General features: G+C 47.4%; 1 protein-coding gene across 3 annotated transcripts in view; it reads left to right on the top strand.

The window, feature by feature from the left end:
* Window positions 1-21623, top strand: part of LOC106597444 (threonylcarbamoyladenosine tRNA methylthiotransferase) — an 811125-nt gene that overhangs the window by 230949 nt on the left and 558553 nt on the right. For all 3 annotated transcript variants that reach the window (XM_082959157.1, XM_082959161.1, XM_082959159.1), the window contains exon 6: window positions 8181-8229. In XM_082959157.1, coding sequence (XP_082815283.1) covers window positions 8181-8229 — 49 coding nt within the window. The remainder of the gene's footprint in view (window positions 1-8180; window positions 8230-21623) is intronic.

Here is a 21623-nt window from a genome sequence, read left to right as displayed (position 1 = left end):
TGTTGTTGCTGCTCTGAGGCCGGTTGTTGTTGTTGTTGCTCTGAGGCCGGTTGTTGTTGCTGCTCTGAGGCCGGTTGTTGTTGTTGCTCTGAGGCCGGTTGTTGTTGTTGTTGCTCTGAGGCCGGTTGTTGTTGTTGTTGCTCTGAGGCCGGTTGTTGTTGTTGTTGTTGCTCTGAGGCCGGTTGTTGTTGTTGTTGTTGCTCTGAGGCCGGTTGTTGTTGTTGTTGTTGCTCTGAGGCCGGTTGTTATTGTTGCTGCTCTGAGGCCGGTTGTTGTTGTTGCTCTGAGGCCGGTTGTTGTTGTTGCTGCTCTGAGGCCGGTTGTTGTTGTTGTTGTTGCTCTGAGGCCGGTTGTTGTTGTTGTTGCTCTGAGGCCGGTTGTTGTTGTTGCTGCTCTGAGGCCGGTTGTTGTTGTTGCTGCTCTGAGGCCGGTTGTTGTTGTTGCTGCTCTGAGGCCGGTTGTTGTTGTTGTTGCTGCTCTGAGGCCGGTTGTTGTTGTTGCTGCTCTGAGGCCGGTTGTTGTTGTTGCTGCTCTGAGGCCGGTTGTCGTTGTTGCTGCTCTGAGGCCGGTTGTTGTTGTTGTTGCTCTGAGGCCGGTTGTTATTGTTGTTGCTCTGAGGCCGGTTGTTGTTGTTGTTGCTCTGAGGCCGGTTGTTGTTGTTGTTGCTCTGAGGCCGGTTGTTGTTGTTGTTGCTCTGAGGCCGGTTGTTGTTGTTGTTGTTGCTCTGAGGCCGGTTGTTGAATGTTCTTTAATCTACTGCGTCTACTCCAGTATTTACTCTGCCAACCGTGTTTTCTACTATGAGGGATTTCTAAACATGACCTAACAAGGTCTAATATTTGAGGAAGTGAGTCCGTGTGTGAGGTGTGCCTTCTGTGTTCCAGAAGAGTCTTTCTCATATTGATATTGGTTGGACTACAGTCAGTCAGGCACGCCGGCAAACAACAAGGTCTGTTGACTAATAATAAGGGGCTGAGATGGGACAGGTGCTGGATGGCAGTTAACTAGACCACGCCTTCTTTCAGTTACACCAGTCATCTTATGTAAATGTTCCAGGGTGTTTTTGCATATTCTACAACTCCACCAAACGACGGTGACATTCCTGTGGTTCTGGAACTGCCAAGGATAACTAAAGGGTGCTTCCCAAATCACACCCTATTCCCTATACAGTGCATGACTTTAGTCCAGGACCCATAGGGGCTCTGGTTAAAAGTAGTGCCCTATATAGGGAGTAGAGTGCCATTTAGGGGACACACTAAAGCTCCATGGAAAATAGAATAATCAATCTGTAAAGCAATCTGCAATCTACACACATTGAAAGTCCTACTGCAATGAATTTACCAGCTGTTTTCTTCTAAGCCTGGGGGTTGACATGACTGGGATTGTATATTGAATTGAAATGCATTATTCATGATATAGTGGGTTTAACATAACATGGGACATTGATGTTTATTAAGGGGACATACAACCAGGCACAATATTGAATATAGAAATGACCTTGTGATAATATCCATGTATTGATTTTATATGAAAGAGTCGTCCAGGTGTACTCCATGTTATGTACTTTATATAAAAGTTGATGATTCTGAGAATCCAGAGAGTAACCCTTCTTTAAAATAGACGCTTGATGAAAAACGTAACGTTGCTCTTTTGAAAGGCTGGATGATGTTTTAAATAGTTGTATTGTTGGCGTTGGTCTCTGGGGGAAAATTTAATGTGATTTCAATGTTTGTTTTCGATTCTATTGTTTATCTGATGCAATTTCACTTAAGCTCTTGATACAATGACAAAACAAGGCTGACATGTCTTATATTTACCCATAACACCCCTCCCTGAGTGGATTCAGTTCAGTCAGTCATTTCCCTAAACGTATTATACAACTGCAGTTAACAAGCATGAGATCCTCAGATAGACACGCCTGGCTGTTTCCTGCCTCTACTTCACTGCCTTGACTTTCCCTACTGCAGAACTACAAACTGTTCCACTAGATAGGCCGATGCTAAGATCTGCTTCTCCCTGCCGCTGCCTAGGCCCCATAATGCAACACCAGGAACAATTGTACTTAGACTTCTATCCCATGAAGGCATTTGATCCCCATCGGTATCGACCGGCCCTCTCTCAACCCTTGGTCATGACATCACCTCAGAAAACCACCAGGAGTTGGACTCTCCCTAAAGTTCTTCCCTCTTAGTCTTTCTACCAGCCAACAGCAGAAATAGATCCTAGTGCCTAGTCCCTCCCTCCCTCCCTCCCTCCCTCCCTCCCTCCCTCCCTCCCTCCCTCCCTCTTTCGGTTTATCCACCCAGGTGTGCTTTACTACTGAGAGAAATGAAAGATAAATGTCATATCAGCAGAGCTAGCGATCACTGAGCGACGGGGCAGCGAGAGAGGAGAGCAGCCTCTTCTAAAGAACCTCTGGCTCAGCGGGCCTCCTCTCTCTCCTCTCTCTCCTCTCTGACTCTTCGCTTTCTCTGCTTTTAAATGAAGATGAAAGAGGTCTGCAGACTTAAGTACAGTCTTCCTGAATGACTATTGATCATAGCGAACGGCGGGGCGGCAAGGCAAGGCGGCAGGGGATGAGAGACGTAGTGAGCGGGGTTAGTGTTATGGGGGGATGAGAGGAGTTAGCCTTAGTGCTAGCTGTTCATCTTTATGGGGGATGAGAGACAGTGAGAGGGATTAGCCTTAGTGCTAGCTGTTCATCTTTATGGGGGATGAGAGACAGTGAGAGGGGTTAGCCTTAGTGCTAGCTGTTCATCTTTATGGGGGGTGAGAGGAGTTAGCCTTAGTGCTAGCTGTTCATCTTTATGGGGGATGAGAGACAGTGAGAGGGGTTAGCCTTAGTGCTAGCTGTTCATCTTTATGGGGGATGAGAGACAGTGAGAGGGGTTAGCCTTAGTGCTAGCTGTTCATCTTTATGGGGGGTGAGAGGAGTTAGCCTTAGTGCTAGCTGTTCATCTTTATGGGGGATGAGAGACAGTGAGAGGGGTTAGCCTTAGTGCTAGCTGTTCATCTTTATGGGGGATGAGAGACAGTGAGAGGGGTTAGCCTTAGCGCTAGCTGTTCATCTTTATGGGGGGTGAGAGGAGTTAGCCTTAGTGCTAGCTGTTCATCTTTATGGGGGATGAGAGACAGTGAGAGGGGTTAGCCTTAGCGCTCGCTGTTCATCTTTATGGGGGGTGAGAGGAGTTAGCCTTAGTGCTAGCTGTTCATCTTTATGGGGGATGAGAGACAGTGAGAGGGGTTAGCCTTAGTGCTAGCTGTTCATCTTTATGGGGGATGAGAGACAGTGAGAGGGGTTAGCCTTAGTGCTAGCTGTTCATCTTTATGGGGGATGAGAGACAGTGAGAGGGGTTAGCCTTAGCGCTAGCTGTTCATCTTTATGGGGGGTGAGAGGAGTTAGCCTTAGTGCTAGCTGTTCATCTTTATGGGGGATGAGAGACAGTGAGAGGGGTTAGCCTTAGTGCTAGCTGTTCATCTTTATGGGGGATGAGAGACAGTGAGAGGGGTTAGCCTTAGTGCTAGCTGTTCATCTTTATGGGGGGTGAGAGGAGTTAGCCTTAGTGCTAGCTGTTCATCTTTATGGGGGGTGAGAGGGGTTAGCCTTAGTGCTAGCTGTTCATCTTTATGGGGGATGAGAGACAGTGAGAGGGGTTAGCCTTAGTGCTAGCTGTTCATCTTTATGGGGGATGAGAGACAGTGAGAGGGGTTAGCCTTAGTGCTAGCTGTTCATCTTTATGGGGGATGAGAGACAGTGAGAGGAGTTAGCCTTAGCGCTAGCTGTTTCTGGGGTATGAGAGGTATTGGGGTTAGCGCTACCTGTTAGTTTCTCATCTCCTAGCTCAGCATGTCGGCCACAGGAGCACCGGAGGGTCCAAATGACAGCTGCCCCCTGCTGGCGCTGAGCTGTGTCCTCTACTCTGCTCTCTGTAGTCCTCACACGTATGGATGGCCTGCCCACGCGGACACACCTCACACAGTCACAGGCAGAGACAATTGGCCCTGACCCCAGCTTGTTAGCTGGCTTATAGTGGTGAGAGAGTAGGTGGTTTGGAGGACGGGGACGGGGGCTGCTTTCTAGATCTAAGGTGACTGTATCCATCGATCCCTCCCGGGTCCCTAAACGGCCTCCCGGGTCCCTAAACGGCCTCCCGGGTCCCTAAACGGCCTCCCGGGTCCCTAAACGGCCTCCCGGGTCCCTAAACGGCCTCCCGGGTCCCTAAACGGCCTCCCGGGTCCCTAAACGGCCTCCCGGGTCCCTAAACGGCCTCCCTCCCGGGTCCCTAAACGGCCTCCCTCCCAGGTCCCTAAACGGCCTCCCGGGTCCCTAAGCGGCCTCCCGGGTCCCTAAACAGCCTCCCTGGTCCCTAAACGGCCTCCCGGGTCCCTAAACGGCCTCCCGGGTCCCTAAACGGCCTCCCTGGTCCCTAAACGGCCTCCCGGGTCCCTAAACGGCCTCCCTGGTCCCTAAACGGCCTCCCGGGTCCCTAAACGGCCTCCCGGGTCCCTAAACGGCCTCCCGGGTCCCTAAACGGCCTCCCGGGTCCCTAAACGGCCTCCCGGGTCCCTAAACGGCCTCCCGGGTCCCTAAACGGCCTCCCGGGTCCCTAAACAGCCTTCTCATGAAATGAACAATATTGTTGTTATCGTCTGTATTTATGTACTTCATCTACAATCTATATTTACATTATTACATTGTCCGGTACATTATTACATTGGTCAGTACATTATTACATTGGTCACTACATTATTACATTGGTCAGTGCATTATTACATTGGTCAGTACATTATTACATTGGTCACTACATTATTACGTTGGTCAGTACATTATTACATTGGTCACTACATTATTACATTGTCCGGTACATTATTACATTGGTCAGTACATTATTACATTGGTCAGTACATTATTACATTGGTCAGTGCATTATTACATTGGTCACTACATTATTACATTGTCCGGTACATTATTATATTGGTCAGTGCATTATTATATTGGTCAGTGCATTATTACATTGGTCAGTGCATTATTACATTGGTCAGTGCATTATTATATTGGTCAGTGCATTATTATATTGGTCAGTGCATTATTATATTGTCCGGTGCATTATTACATTGTTCAGTACATTATTACATTATCCGGTACATTATTACATTGGTCAGTACATTATTACATTGGTCACTACATTATTAAGTTGGTCAGTACATTATTACATTGGTCACTACGTTATTACATTGGTCACTACATTATTACATTGGTCAGTACATTATTACATTGTCCGGTACATTTGAATGGAGTCAGATCTGCACAATGGTAAAGCAGTCAGATGTCACATGGTCTTAAAGTATGTTTTGCTTATTGTTTCCACTCAGCTCCACTGAGAGTAATGCTGTGGTCTCTGTGTCGCTGAGAGTAATGCTGTGGTCTCTGTCACTGAGAGTAATGCTGTGGTCTCTGTCACTGAGAGTAATGCTGTGGTCTCTGTCACTGAGAGTAATGCTGTGGTCTCTGTCACTGAGAGTAATGCTGTGGTCTCTGTCACTGAGAGTAATGCTGTGGTCTCTGTCACTGAGAGTAATGCTGTGGTCTCTGTGTCGCTGAGAGTAATGCTGTGGTCTCTGTCACTGAGAGTAATGCTGTGGTCTCTGTGTCACTGAGAGTAATGCTGTGGTCTCTGTCACTGAGAGTAATGCTGTGGTCTCTGTGTCACTGAGAGTAATGCTGTGGTCTCTGTGTCACTGAGAGTAATGCTGTGGTCTCTGTCGCTGAGAGTAATGCTGTGGTCTCTGTCACTGAGAGTAATGCTGTGGTCTCTGTGTCACTGAGAGTAATGCTGTGGTCTCTGTGTCGCTGAGAGTAATGCTGTGGTCTCTGTCGCTGAGAGTAATGCTGTGGTCCTGTGTCACTGAGAGTAATGCTGTGGTCTCTGTGTCACTGAGAGTAATGCAGTGCAGAAGGTTTATAGTGGAGCATCCGAAAGGGTAGCAGTGCATTCTATACACACACACACACACACACACACACACACACACACACACACACACACACACACACACACACACACACACACACACACACAGAGAGAAACAAACTCTGCTAGTCCCAGGCCCTCTGCCTCTCTCCCGCTGCTCAGAGTGGACACAGATTGCTGTCCCATTAGGAGCAAATTGATTTTCATTTCCGTGCTTATCATGCATATAACTGCTGCGAGACGGGAGAGGCCTCGGATGTGTCCCAAATGCCACTCTGTTCCCTATTGTTGTAAGGTCTGTTATTGTTCTATAAAGGGAATAGAGTGCCATTTGGGATGGGGGGGGGGCGTAGTGCTTGTTTGTCCCATCCATCCTCCAGGCGGTACCCTCTGCCCCGCTGCACTCTGCCCAGGGATGGGAGGGGGTAATGGGGCTCCAGGCCCATCGAGGCCTGGGGGTGGGCCCTGGACGGGAGCGGAGGCCTGCTAGCCTCAGCGATTTAACTAAGGGTTGCAGCAGGGCACAATTGATACACATTTCCTTTTAATAGGTAAGATTTTACAATCTCTGGTTCCCCAGGCAGAAATAACACAGTGGAGAAGGGGAAACTGCGGGAGGGAAAAATGGAGGGAGATTGGCTCATGCAGAAATAACACAACAGAGGAGAGGAGAGGGGGAAACGGAGGGTGGAAACGGAGGGTGGAAACGGAGCAAAACGGAGCAAGAAATTGGTCTGCATAAAATCTTTTCTCTCTTTCGGGGCATCGTTCTCAGTCCAGACCCCTGGTCCTCCTGTTTATCAGTAGAAGATTGATTCACCACAGAGCTGTGACTGATTGTTGTTGGATGTAGTTTTAGCTCTGTGCCACACTGTGTTTATGTTGTACTGTTTCAGAGTCACCGTTGTTTTGTTTGTGATTTGGGGTTGATGGTGTTTCCTGCAGTTATGAGTTTAGGAATGAAATGTAAAACAGCACCAGGCAAGGCCAACAGAGTCTAAATGAGTTGTGTGCATAGAATGAGAATCTGGGTTTACCTTGCTGTTATTCACATGGAAATGTTTCAAATCACTGTTGAGCTGTGGTTCCCTAGTGGTAGAGAGGGGAGACGGGTTAGTAGAGAGGGGAGACGGGTTAGTAGAGAGGGGAGACGGGTTAGTAGAGAGGGGAGACGGGTTAGTAGAGAGGGGAGACGGGTTAGTAGAGAGGGGAGACGGGTTAGTAGAGAGGGGAGACGGGTAAGTAGAGAGGGGAGACGGGTTAGTAGAGAGGGGAGACGGGTTAGTAGAGAGGGGAGACGGGTTAGTAGTCTACACCTGTTGTTTACAAAGCATTTCACTGTTCGTCTACACCTGTTGTTTACAAAGCATGTGGCAAATAAGATTTGATTTTAGATTTGTGTGTTTTATCCACCATGTTCACTCTCTCTGTGTCTCTCTCTCTCTCTGTGTCTCTCTCTCTCTCTGTGTCTCTCTCTCTCTCTCTCTGTGTCTCGCTCTCTCTCTGTGTCTCTCTCTCTCTGTGTCTGTCTCTCTCTCTCTCTCTGTGTCTCGCTCTCTCTCTGTCTCGCTCTCTCTGTGTCTCTCTCTCTGTGTCTCTCTCTCTCTCTGTGTCTCTCTCTCTCTCTCTCTCTCTCTGTGTCTCTCTCTCTCTGTGTCTCTCTCTCTCTCTGTGTCTCTCTCTCTCTCTCTCTGTGTCCTCTGTGTCTCTCTCTGTGTCTCTCTCTCTCTCTGTGTCTCTCTCTCTCTCTGTGTTTCTCTCTCTCTCTCTCTCTCTCTCTCTCTGTGTGCCTCTCTCTCTGTGTCTCTCTCTCTCTCTCTGTGTCTCTCTCTGTGTCTCTCTCTCTGTGTCTCTCTCTGTGTCTCTCTCTCTGTGTCTCTCTCTCTCTCTGTGTCTCTCTCTCTCTCTCTCTCTCTCTCTCTGTGTCTCTCTCTCTCTGTGTCTCTCTCTCTCTGTGTCTCTCTCTCTCTCTCTGTGTCTCTCTCTGTGTCTCTCTCTGTGTCTCTCTCTCTGTCTCTCTCTCTGTGTCCTCTCTCTGTGTCTCTCTCTCTCTCTGTGTCTCTCTCTCTCTCTGTGTCTCTCTCTCTCTGTGTCTCTCTCTCTCTCTGTGTCTCTCTCTGTGTCTCTCTCTCTGTCTCTCTCTCTTTCTCTGTGTCTCTCTCTGTGTCTCTCTGTGTGTTTTCTAACCCTGTCCTCTGTGTGTTCCAGGTCCAGCAGATTGACCGTGTGGTGGAGGTGGTGGACGAGGCTGTTAAAGGTGAGACATATAACCGTCACGTATCCCTGGACCTTCCAGGGTTTCTTACCATGTTATTATAGCATGATGTTTTCATGCTATTATCCTGTTAGTCTCATACCACAGCGCTTTACCTGGCCAGTACCTGACCTTGTTTGTGGAAAGGCTTTACAGGAAGCATCAGTTGAACTGAACAATGGACAGTCATTAACATCAGATGCCACTGTAGAACCAGACCTCCTTCAGTCTAGGACATTTATCTGTCTATAATTAAAATACATTGTCAAATTTCCCTTTCCAATGTTTTATTTTTGTTTTATTTCACCTTTATTTAACCAGGTAGGCCAGTTGAGAACATTTACAACTGCGACCTGGCCAAGATAAAGCAAAGCAGTGCGACACAAACAACAACACAGAGTTACACATAAACAAACGTACAGTCAATAACACAATAGAAAATTAAAATAGAAAGATGTATGTACAGTGTGTAAATGTAGAAGAGTAGGGAGGTAGACAATAAATAGGCCCTAGAGGTGAAAATAATTACAATTTAACATTAATACTGGAGTGATAGATGTGCAGATAGAGATACTGGGGTGTAAAAGAGCAGGAGGGTAAGTAACAATATGGGGATGAGGTAGTTGGGTGTACTATTTACAGATGGGCTATGTACAGGTACAGTGATCGGTAAGCTGCTCTGACAGCTGATGCTTAAAGTTAGAGAGGGAGATATGAGTCTCCAGCTTCAGAGATTTTTGCAATTCGTTCCAGTCATTGGCAGCAGAGAACTGGAAGGAAAGGTGGCCAAAGTAGGAATTGGCTTTGGGGGTGACCAGAGAGATATACCTGCTGGAGCGTGTGCTACGGGTAGGTGTTGCTATGGTGACCAGTGAGCTGAGATAAGGCGGGGCTTTACCTAGCAAAGACTTATAGATTACCTGGAGCCAGTGGGTTTGGCGACGAGTATGAAGCGAGGACCAGCCAACGAGATGTGTCGCAGTGGTGTGTAGTATATGGGGCTTTGGTGACAAAACGGATGGCACTGTGATAGACTGCATCCAGTTTATTGAGTAGAGTGTTGGAGGCTATTTTGTAAATGACATCGCCGAAGTCGAGGATCGGTAGGATGGTCAGTTTTACGAGGGTATGTTTGGCAACATGAGTGAAAGATGCTTTGTTGCGAAATAGGAAGCCAATTCTAGATTTAACTTTGGATTGGAGATGTTTGATGTGAGTCTGGAAGGAGAGTTTACAGTCTAACCAGACACCCAGGTATTTGTAGTTGTCCACATATTCTAAGTCAGAACCGTCCAGAGTAGTGATGCTGGACGGGCGGGCAGGTGCAGGCAGTGATCGATTGAAGAGCATGCATTTAGTTTTACTTGTATTTAAGAGCAGTTGTAGGCCACGGAAGGAGAGTTGTATGGCATTGAAGCTCGTCTGGAGGGTTGTTAACACAGTGTCCAAAGAAGGGCCAGAAGTATACAGAATGGTGTCGTCTGCGTAGAGGTGGATCAGAGAATCACCAGCAGCAAGAGCAACATCATTGATGTATACAGAGAAGAATTGAACCCTGTGGCACCCCCATAGAGACTGCCAGAGGCCTGGACAACAGGCCATCCGATTTGACAAACTGTACTCTGTCTGAGAAGTAGTTGGTGAACCAGGCGAGGCAATTATTTGAGAAACCAAGGCTGTTGAGTCTGCTGGATAGGAATACGGTGATTGACAGAGTCGAAAGCCTTGGCCAGGTCGATGAAGACTGCTGCACAGTAATGTCTTCTATCGATGGTGGTTATGATATCGTTTAGGACCTTGAGCGTGGCTGAGCTGCACCCATGACCAGCTCTGAAACATAGTGGAGGAGGTACGGTGGGATTCGAAATGGTCGGTGATCTGTTTATTAAGGGTGGATATCGGTCTATAACAGTTTGGGTCTAGAGTGTCTCCCCCTTTGAAGAGGGGGATAACCGTGGCAGCTTTCCAATCTTTGGGGATTTCAGACGACACGAAAGAGGTTGAACAGGCTAGTAATAGGGGTTGCAACAATTTCAGAGGGGATAGTTTTAGATCCAGAATGTCTAGCCCAGCTGATTTGAAGGGATCCAGATTTTGCAGCTTCACCCAAATCAGCTGTCTGGATTTGGGTGAAGGAGAAGCGGGGGGGGGGGGGGGGGGGGTAAGTTGCTGCAGGGGGTGCTGAGATGGATTTGGGTGAAGGAGAAGCAGGGGGGTTGGGTAAGTTGCTGCAGGGAGTGCTGAGATGGATTTGGGTGAAGGAGAAGCGGGGGGGTTGGGTAAGTTGCTGCAGGGGGTGCTGAGATGGATTTGGTTGAAGGAGAAGCGGGGGGGTTGGGTAAGTTGCTGCAGGGGGTGCTGAGATGGATTTGGGTGAAGGAGAAGTGGGGGGGTTGGGTAAGTTGCTGCAGGGGGTGCTGAGATGGATTTGGGTGAAGGAGAAGCGGGGGGGGGTAAGTTGCTGCAGGGGGTGCTGAGATGGATTTGGGTGAAGGAGAAGCGGGGGGGGTAAGTTGCTGCAGGGGGTGCTGAGATGGATTTGGGTGAAGGAGAAGCGGGGGGGTAAGTTGCTGCAGGGGGTGCTGAGATGGATTTGGGTGAAGGAGAAGCGGGGGGGTAAGTTGCTGCAGGGGGTGCTGAGATGGATTTGGGTGAAGGAGAAGCGGGGGGGGTAAGTTGCTGCAGGGGGTGCTGAGATGGATTTGGGTGAAGGAGAAGCGGGGGGGTAAGTTGCTGCAGGGGGTGCTGAGATGGATTTGGGTGAAGGAGAAGCGGGGGGGTAAGTTGCTGCAGGGGGTGCTGAGATGGATTTGGGTGAAGGAGAAGCGGGTGAAGGAGAAGCGGGGGGGTAAGTTGCTGCAGGGGGTGCTGAGATGGATTTGGGTGAAGGAGTAGCGGGGGGGTAAGTTGCTGCAGGGGGTGCTGAGATGGATTTGGGTGAAGGAGAAGCGGGGGGGTAAGTTGCTGCAGGGGGTGCTGAGATGGATTTGGGTGAAGGAGAAGCGGGGGGGTAAGTTGCTGCAGGGGGTGCTGAGATGGATTTGGGTGAAGGAGAAGCGGGGGGGTAAGTTGCTGCAGGGGGTGCTGAGATGGATTTGGGTGAAGGAGAAGCGGGGGGGTAAGTTGCTGCAGGGGGTGCTGAGATGTTGTCAGGGTAGCCAGGTGGAACGCGTGGCCAGACGTGGAAAAATGCTGATTGAAATGATCGATGTCAGTCATTCATCACTGTAAACATCACTGTATTTTGTTTTCATCCTGACCCGACGCTCGGCGGCTTAGTATCTGACAGAGAGAGATAATAATTACCACAGTGATGTGATGTCTGGACAGGAGCTGTTATCAGTCTCTTCCTCTCTCCCCTCCTCTCCCCCCTCCTCTCCCCCCTCCTCTCTCCCCTCCCTTCGTCTCTCCTCTCTCCCCTCCGCTCTCCCCTCCCTTCGTCTCTCCTCTCTCCCCTCCCCTCCCCTCCTCTCTCCTCTCCCCACTCTCTCTCCCCTCCTCTCTCCTCTCCCCCCTCCTAGACTCTGGCTGTACCACTAGATGAACCAGGCTAGACTCTGGCTGTACCACTAGATGAACCAGGCTAGACTCTGGCTGTACCACTAGATGAACCAGGCTAGACTCTGGCTGTACCACTAGATGAACCAGGCTAGACTCTGGCTGTACCACTAGATGAACCAGGCTAGACTCTGGCTGTACCACTAGATGAACCAGGCTAGACTCTGGCTGTACCACTAGATGAACCAGGCTAGACTCTGGCTGTACCACTAGATGAACCAGGCTAGACTCTGGCTGGCCTCCAGTGTCTGTAACGTCGATGGTCCCAGAGAGAGGAGGGGAAGATCAATGAGTATCTGAAGCCCTCTACCACCTGAGAGGAGATTATTGTTTATCAAGGCTGACCTTCAGCTCTGCTAGCTCCCTGGTACTGGTAGTGGTACTGGTAGTGGTAGTGGTACTGGTAGTGATACTGGTAGTGGTAGTGGTACTGGTAGTGGTACTGGTAGTGATACTAGTAGTGGTACTGGTAGTGATACTGGTATTGGTATTGCTAGTGGTATTGATACTGGTACTGGTATTGGTACTGGTAGTGATAGTGGTAGTGGTACTAGTAGTGATACTGGTAGTGGGTAGTGGTACTGGTAGTGGGTAGTGGTACTGGTATTGGTAGTGATACTGGTATTGGTACTGGTAGTGGTACTGGTACTGGTACTGGAAGTGATACTGGTAGTGGGTACTGGTAGTGGTAGTGGGTAGTGGTACTGGTAGTGGTACTGGTACTGGTAGTGATACTGGTAGTGGTACTGGTATTGGTAGTGATAGTGGTATGGTAGTGGTATTGGTGCTGATACTGGTAGTGGTACTAGTAGTGGTACTGATAGTGGTTCTGATAGTAGTAGTGGTATTGGTACTGGTAGTGATACTGGTAGTGGTACTGGTATTGGTAGTGATAGTGGTATTGGTAGTGATAGTGGTATTGGTAGTGATAGTGGTATTGGTATAGGTGCTGATACTGGTAGTGGTACTAGTAGCGGTACTGGTACTGGTAGTGGTACTGGTAGTGATACTGGTATTGGTAGTTATAGTGGTACTGGTAGTGGTTGTGGGACTGGTAGTGGTAGTGGGTAGTGGTACTAGTAGTGGTACTGGTATTGGTAGTGGTATTGGTGCTGATACTGGTAGTGGGACTGGTAGTGGTACTGGTAGTGATAGTGGTACTGGCAGTGGTACTGGTAGTGGTATTGGTACTGGTAGTGGGTACTGGTAGTGGTACTGGTAGTGATAGTGGTAGTGGTAGTGGTATTGGTAGTGGTAGTGGTACTAGTAGTGGTATTGTTAGTGGTATTGGTGCTGATACTGGTAGTGGTACTGGTACTGGTAGTGGTACTAGTAGTGGTAGTGGTACTGGTAGTGGTAGTGGTATTGGTGCTGATACTGGTAGTGGTACTGGTAGTGGTACTGGTAGTGGTAGTGATACTGGTAGTGCTACTGGTAGTGGTAGTGCTACTGGTAGTGGTAGTGGTAGTGATACTGGTAGTGGTACTGGTAGTGGTAGTGGTACTGGTAGTGGTACTTGTAGTGGTATTGGTAGTGGTACTGGTAGTGGTACTGGTAGTGGTATTGGTACTGGTAGTGGTACTGGTACTGATACTGGTAGTGGGTACTGATAGTGGTTCTGGTAGTGGTAGGGTCTGGTAGTGGTAGTGGTAGTGGTACTGGTAGTGGTACTGGTAGTGCTACTGGTAGTGGTACTGGTAGTGGTACTGGTAGTGGTACTGGTATTGGTAGTGGTACTGGTAGTGCTACTGGTAGTGGTAGTGGTAGTGGTACTGGTAGTGGTATGGTCGGTGGCACTGGCGGTAGTGCTACTGGTACTGGTTGTGCTACTGGTATTGGTAGTGGTACTGGTAGTGGTACTGGTAGTGGTAGTGCTACTGGTATTGGTAGTGCTACTGGTAGTGGTACTGGTAGTGGTACTGGTAGTGGTATTGGTAGTGGTAGTGGTACTGGTAGTGCTACTGGTATTGGTAGTGGTACTGGTACTGGTAGTGCTACTGGTAGTGGTAGTGATACTGGTAGTGGTACTGGTAGTGGTAGTGGTACTAGTAGTGGTACTAGTAGTGGTAGTGGTACTGGTAGTGGTATTGGTAGTGGTAGTGCTACTGGTAGTGGTACTGGTAGTGGTACGGTTACTGAGAGAGGCAGACAGGGAACACGAACACCAGAGGAACTTTAAATGGGTGTTATCTGTTGTTTTTCTCTCCCTCTCACGTTCTTTCTCCCGTTCTCTTTCCCTTTCCGTATGTCTCTTCCCCCTTTTTTGTCCCTCTCTCCCCTCTCGATCTCCCTCCTCTCCCCTCTCGATCTCCCTCCTCTCCCCCCTCGATCTCCCTCCTCTCCCTCTCGATCTCCCTCCTCTCCCCCCTCGATCTCCCTCCTCTCCCTCTCCATCTATTCCTCTTCGGCATGCGGAGGGAGTGAAGGAGGTTAGCTCGCGGAAAGGAAATGATTCCCCAGCTCGCTGCATCGTTACTGTTTTCATTACAGCACGTCAAAAAGCGTCTGTCTCAGCTTTCAAACCCGTTGACCTAGAGCTATGTATGTTGGAAAGTAAATCCAGCTCGTAATCCGAGAGGATTGTGCCCTCTGAGTGATGATTTTATTGGCCTTTTGGAATGATGCGTCCTGAGAATGCCGGCCCAGACCTGGAGGACTGAAGGAGTGACAATAGCTTGTTCCGTCTCCAGCTGTCTCCCACCCAGCTTGTCTGGTGACACAATGGAACCAATGGAGATCAGTCCCAACAGTGACAATTTGTTGTCATCTGGCCTTACAGGCAGGTTCAATCACTTGTTCAAAGGGGAAATAAATAAACATAAATATGGGTTGTATTTACAGTGGTGTTTGTTCTTCACTGGTTGCCCTTTTCTAGTGGCAACAGGTCAGAAATCTTGCTGCTGTGAGGCACGTGCTGTAAGGTATGTGCTGGTGCTCACTGCTCAGTCTCCCACTGTGTTCTTTCTGCTAAAACACTTGACATGTTCCTGGACCAGCCTGCGGGTGACTTATCCACCTTTCCCCTATCAAGTTTACCAGACTGTAACACCATGAAAGAGAGTTAAACCTCCCTGTCTCCAACAGAGCAGCTCCAGGGGAGTTAAACCTTAAACCTCCCTGTCTCCAACAGAGCAGGTCCAGGGGAGTTAAACCTCCCTGTCTCCAACAGAGCAGGTCCAGGGGAGTTAAACCTCCCTGTCTCCAACAGAGCAGGTCCAGAGGAGTTAAACCTCCCTGTCTCCAACAGAGCAGGTCCAGGGGAGTTAAACCTCCCTGTCTCCAACAGAGCAGGTCCAGAGGAGTTAAACCTCCCTGTCTCCAACAGAGCAGGTCCAGAGGAGTTAAACCTCCCTGTCTCCAACAGAGCAGGTCCAGGGGAGTTAAACCTCCCTGTCTCCAACAGAGCAGGTCCAGGGGAGTTAAACCTCCCTGTCTCCAACAGAGCAGGTCCAGGGGAGTTAAACCTCCCTGCCTCCAACAGAGCAGGTCCAGAGGAGTTAAACCTCCCTGTCTCCAACAGAGCAGGTCCAGAGGAGTTAAACCTCCCTGTCTCCAACAGAGCAGGTCCAGAGGAGTTAAACCTCCCTGTCTCCAACAGAGCAGGTCCAGGGGAGTTAAACCTCCCTGTCTCCAACAGAGCAGGTCCAGGGGAGTTAACCTCTCTAGGGTATGTGGGATGAAATCGTGTGTTTTGGGTCATTGTCATGCTGGAATACCCATCCACGACCAATCGCCAGTGGAATCCCGTGGCGCGATATTCAAATACCTTAGAAATGCTATTACTTCAATTTCTCAAACATATGACTATTTTACACCATTTTAAAGACAAGACTCTCGTTAATCTAACCACACTGTCCGATTTCAAAAAGGCTTTACAACGAAAGCAAAACATTAGATTATGTCAGCAGAGTACCCAGCCAGAAATAATCAGACACCCATTTTTCAAGCTAGCATATAATGTCACATAAACCCAAACCACAGCTAAATGCAGCACTAACCTTTGATGATCTTCATCAGATGACACTCCTAGGACATTATGTTATACAATACATGCATGTTTTGTTCAATCAAGTTCATATTTATATCAAAAACCAGCTTTTTACATTCGCATGTGACGTTCAGAACTAGCATACCCACCGCAAACTTCCGGTGAATTTACTAAATTACTCACGATAAACGTTCACAAAAAACATAACAATTATTTTAAGAATTATAGATACAGAACTCCTTTATGCAATCGCTATGTCCGATTTTAAAATAGCTTTTCGGCAAAAGCACATTTTGCAATATTCTGAGTAGATAGCTCGCCATCACGGGCTAGCTATTTTGACACCCACCAAGTTTGGCACTCACCAAACTCAGATTTACTATAAGAAAAATTGGATTACCTTTGCTGTTCTTCGTCAGAATGCACTCCCAGGACTTCTACTTCAATAACAAATGTTGGTTTGGTTCAAAATAATCCATAATTATGTTCAAATATCCTCTGTTTTGTTCTTGCGTTCAAGACACTATCCGAACGGTGACGCGTATCGTGACAAAAAAAAATCTAAATATTCCATTACCGTACTTCGAAGCATGTCAAACGCTGTTTAAAATCTATTTTTATGCGATTTTTCTCGTAAAAAAGCGATAATATTCCGACCGGGAAACCCTGTTTTCGTTCAAAGACTCAAAATCTAAAATGGACTCTTCACGTGCACGCACGCACCCGTCTCATTGTTCTCAGATCGACCACTTACCAAATGCGCTACTGTTTTTCAGCCTGGGACACCAGAGTCATCATTCAACGTTCTGGCGCCTTCTGAGAGCCTATGGGAGCCTCAGGAAGTGTCACGTTACAGCAGAGATCCTCAGTTTTCAATAAAGAGAGTGTTGAAGGCCAAGAAATGGTCAGAGAGGGCACTTCCTGTACAGAATCTTCTCAGGTTTTTGCCTGCCATATGAGTTCTGTTATACTCACAGACACCATTCAAACAGTTTTAGAAACTTTAGGGTGTTTTCTATCCAAATCAAACAATTATATGCATATTCTAGTTTCTGGGCAGTAGTAATAACCAGATTAAATCGGGTACGTTTTTTATCCGGATGTGAAAATACTGCCCCCTACCCTAGAGGAGTTAAACCTCCCTGCCTCCAACAGAGCAGGTCCAGGGAAGTTAAACCTTAAACCTCCCTGTCTCCAACAGAGCAGGTCCAGAGGAGTTAAACCTCCCTGTCTCCAACAGAGCAGGTCCAGAGGAGTTAAACCTCCCTGTCTCCAACAGAGCAGGTCCAGGGGAGTTAAACCTCCCTGTCTCCAACAGAGCAGGTCCAGAGGAGTTAAACCACCCTGTCTCCAACAGAGCAGGTCCAGGGGAGTTAAACCTCCCTGTCTCCAACAGAGCAGGTCCAGAGGAGTTAAACCTCCCTGTCTCCAACAGAGCAGGTCCAGAGGAGTTAAACCTCCCTGCCTCCAACAGAGCAGGTCCAGAGGAGTTAAACCTCCCTGTCTCCAACAGAGCAGGTCCAGAGGAGTTAAACCTCCCTGTCTCCAACAGAGCAGGTCCAGAGGAGTTAAACCTCCCTGTCTCCAACAGAGCAGGTCCAGAGGAGTTAAACCTCCCTGTCTCCAACAGAGCAGGTCCAGAGGAGTTAAACCTCCCTGTCTCCAACAGAGCAGGTCCAGGGGAGTTAAACCTCCCTGTCTCCAACAGAGCAGGTCCAGAGGAGTTAAACCTCCCTGTCTCCAACAGAGCAGGTCCAGAGGAGTTAAACCTCCCTGTCTCCAACAGAGCAGGTCCAGAGGAACAAGACATTGTTTAAAAACACCTTGACTGCTGTCCACTGTCTTTGTGTGAAGGTTGCTCTCTGCAGACCCGCTCTCAGAAATAAAATATCAAATTGAACAAAGAGATTGAAAAACAGCAACAATGATTTCTTGGACTCTGAAGCTACAGCAGCGCTTCACTTTCTCAAGTGGACTTTTTCTTTCTTTTGTCTTGTTGTGGTAAAGTTCTCAGTGCCCTGACTGGAAGTGATATTATTTAAAATGGTACACTAGGTAATGCCCTATTTTCAAGAGAGTCTGAAATAAACGGGAACATTCTATAGACGTCTATAGTTCCTAAACCTCAGTGTTAGTCAGTATTTATAGACGTCTATAGTTCCTAAACCTCAGTGTTAGTATTTATAGACGTCTATAGTTCCTAGACCTCAGTGTTAGTCAGTATTTATAGACGTCTATAGTTCCTAGACCTCAGTGTTAGTCAGTATTTATAGACGTCTATAGTTCCTAGACCTCAGTGTTAGTCAGTATTTATAGACGTCTATAGTTCCTAGACCTCAGTGTCAGTATTTATAGACGTCTATAGTTCCTAGACCTCAGTGTCAGTATTTATAGACGTCTATAGTTCCTAAACCTCAGTGTTAGTCAGTATTTATAGACGTCTATAGTTCCTAGACCTCAGTGTTAGTATTTATAGATGTCTATAGTTCCTAGACCTCAGTATTAGTCAGTATTTATAGACGTCTATAGTTCCTAGACCTCAGTGTTAGTCAGTATTTATAGACGTCTATAGTTCCTAGACCTCAGTGTTAGTCAGTATTTATAGACGTCTATAGTTCCTAGACCTCAGTGTTAGTCAGTATTTATAGACGTCTATAGTTCCTAGACCTCAGTGTTAGTCAGTATTTATAGACGTCTATAGTTCCTAGACCTCAGTGTTAGTCAGTATTTATAGACGTCTATAGTTCCTAGACCTCAGTGTTAGTCAGTATTTATAGACGTCTATAGTTCCTAGACCTCAGTGTCAGTATTTATAGACGTCTATAGTTCCTAGACCTCAGTGTTAGTCAGTATTTATAGACGTCTATAGTTCCTAGACCTCAGTGTTAGTCAGTATTTATAGACGTCTATAGTTCCTAGACCTCAGTGTTAGTATTTATAGACATCTATCGTTCCTGGACCTCAGTGTTAGTCAGTATTTATAGACGTCTATAGTTCCTAAACCTCAGTGTTAGTATTTATAGACGTCTATAGTTCCTAGACCTCAGTGTTAGTCAGTATTTATAGATGTCTATAGTTCCTAGACCTCAGTGTTAGTATTTATAGATGTCTATAGTTCCTAGACCTCAGTGTTAGTATTTATAGACCTCTATAGTTCCTAAACCTCAGTGTTAGTATTTATAGACGTCTATAGTTCCTAGACCTCAGTGTTAGTCAGTATTTATAGACGTCTATAGTTCCTAAACCTCAGTGTTAGTATTTATAGACCTCTATAGTTCCTAAACCTCAGTGTTAGTATTTATAGATGTCTCTAGTTCCTAGACCTCAGTGTTAGTATTTATAGACCTCTATAGTTCCTAAACCTCAGTGTTAGTATTTATAGACGTCTATAGTTCCTAAACCTCAGTGTTAGTATTTATAGACGTCTATAGTTCCTAGACCTCAGTGTTAGTCAGTATTTATAGACCTCTATAGTTCCTAAACCTCAGTGTTAGTATTTATAGACATCTATAGTTCCTAGACCTCAGTGTTAGTATTTATAGATGTCTCTAGTTCCTAGACCTCAGTGTTAGTATTTATAGACCTCTATAGTTCCTAAACCTCAGTGTTAGTATTTATAGACGTCTATAGTTCCTAAACCTCAGTGTTAGTATTTATAGACGTCTATAGTTCCTAGACCTCAGTGTTAGTCAGTATTTATAGACGTCTATAGTTCCTAGACCTCAGTGTTAGTCAGTATTTATAGACCTCTATAGTTCCTAAACCTCAGTGTTAGTATTTATAGACATCTATAGTTCCTAGACCTCAGTGTTAGTATTTATAGATGTCTCTAGTTCCTAGACCTCAGTGTTAGTATTTATAGACCTCTATAGTTCCTAAACCTCAGTGTTAGTATTTATAGACGTCTATAGTTCCTAAACCTCAGTGTTAGTATTTATAGACGTCTATAGTTCCTAGACCTCAGTGTTAGTCAGTATTTATAGACGTCTATAGTTCCTAGACCTCAGTGTTAGTCAGTATTTATAGACGTCTATAGTTCCTAGACCTCAGTGTTAGTATTTATAGACGTCTATAGTTCCTAGACCTCAGTGTTAGTATTTATAGACGTCTATAGTTCCTAAACCTCAGTGTTAGTATTTATAGACGTCTATAGTTCCTAGACCTCAGTGTTAGTCAGTATTTATAGACGTCTATAGTTCCTAGACCTCAGTGTTAGTCAGTATTTATAGACGTCTATAGTTCCTAGACCTCAGTGTTAGTATTTATAGATGTCTATAGTTCATAGACCTCAGTGTTAGTCAGTATTTATAGACCTCTATAGTTCCTAGACCTCAGTGTTAGTATTTATAGATGTCTCTAGTTCCTAGACCTCAGTGTTAGCGGTTCACAGCTGTCTGCCTCTGTAACCCAGCTCAGTGACCTCCCAGCAGTTGAACCGTATCAGATAAGTACAGCAGCCTCTACTCAGGTGAACTTCCTTTCTGACTTTAGCTACAAAGCCATCTTATATGCGCGTGACCTGTCTGTTATGCTAGTTATTATTTGTATGTCCTTATTGCCCGTGGAAGCACCATACAACACCCCATAGCTTGTCTGTAACAACCCAGATCATGTGGACCTCATCTGATAGGTCGAGTACATGAAGGTTATTTACCTTTAACTACAACCCTGAAGACCTCATCTGATAGGTCGAGTACATGAAGGTTATTTACCTTTAACTACAACCCTGAAGACCTTATCTGATAGGTCGAGTACATGAAGGTTATTTACCTTTAACTTCAACCCTCAACTAATAGCTGACGTGTATTAATGAATCCAAGGATCCTACTTCTATCGGTGTGTCCTTATTGGCCGGCGGCCCTTTTAATATAGACCTCTCTGAAGGCGACAGTAGAGCCTCAGACGGCAGCGCTGTCTCTCTGTGATGGTCTGTACCTTCAGCATGATCCCAGCAGACAGACTGCCATAGCGTTAGTTTAGAGGGGGAGTGGAGGGCTCCTGGGTAATGTGTTCTCATGTGTCCCTTTAGACTGTCCAGCAGCCAACACAACAGTGAGAGGTTATTGTCTGTACCTTTCATATGACCTTTTCTACACCTGGGGAAACTCTTTGATGTGCTTTGTCTTTGTGCACACCTGCCATCCCTCCCTCCATCCCCCTCCCTCCAGTACCTCCCTCCCTCCCTCCTGTACCTCCATCCCTCCCTCCAGTACCTCCCTCCCTCCATCCATCCCCCTCCCTCCAGTACCTCCCTCCCTCCCTCCCTCCAGTACCTCCATCCATCCCTCCAGTACCTCCCTCCCTCCCTCCCTCCAGTACCTCCCTCCCTCCAGTACCTCCCTCCCTCATCCATCCCCCTCCCTCCAGTACCTCCCTCCCTCCCTCCCTCCAGTACCTCCCTCCCTCCCTCCAGTACCTCCATCCCTCCCTCCAGTACCTCCCTCCCTCCAGTACCTCCATCCATCCCTCCAGTACCTCCCTCCCTCCCTCCCTCCCTCCAGTACCTCCATCCCTCCCTCCATCCCCCTCCCTCCAGTACCTCCCTCCCTCCCTCCAGTACCTCCATCCCTCCCTCCATCCCCCTCCCTCCAGTACCTCCCTCCCTCCCTCCAGTACCTCCATCCCTCCCTCCAGTACCTCCCTCCCTCCATCCATCCCCCTCCCTCCAGTACCTCCCTCCCTCCCTCCAGTACCTCCATCCCTCCCTCCAGTACCTCCCTCCCTCCCTCCAGTACCTCCATCCCTCCCTCCAGTACCTCCCTCCCTCCCTCCAGTACCTCCCTCCCTCCCTCCCTCCAGTACCTCCCTCCCTCCCTCGCTCCAGTACCTCCCTCCCTCCCTCCAGTACCTC

Source organism: Salmo salar, chromosome 02 (assembly GCF_965601325.2).
Source record: "Salmo salar chromosome 02, fSalSal1, whole genome shotgun sequence".
Taxonomy (NCBI): Eukaryota; Metazoa; Chordata; class Actinopteri; order Salmoniformes; family Salmonidae; genus Salmo; species Salmo salar.
Note: the sequence above shows the minus strand (reverse complement) of the source record. Positions and strands in the feature narration are given on the sequence as shown.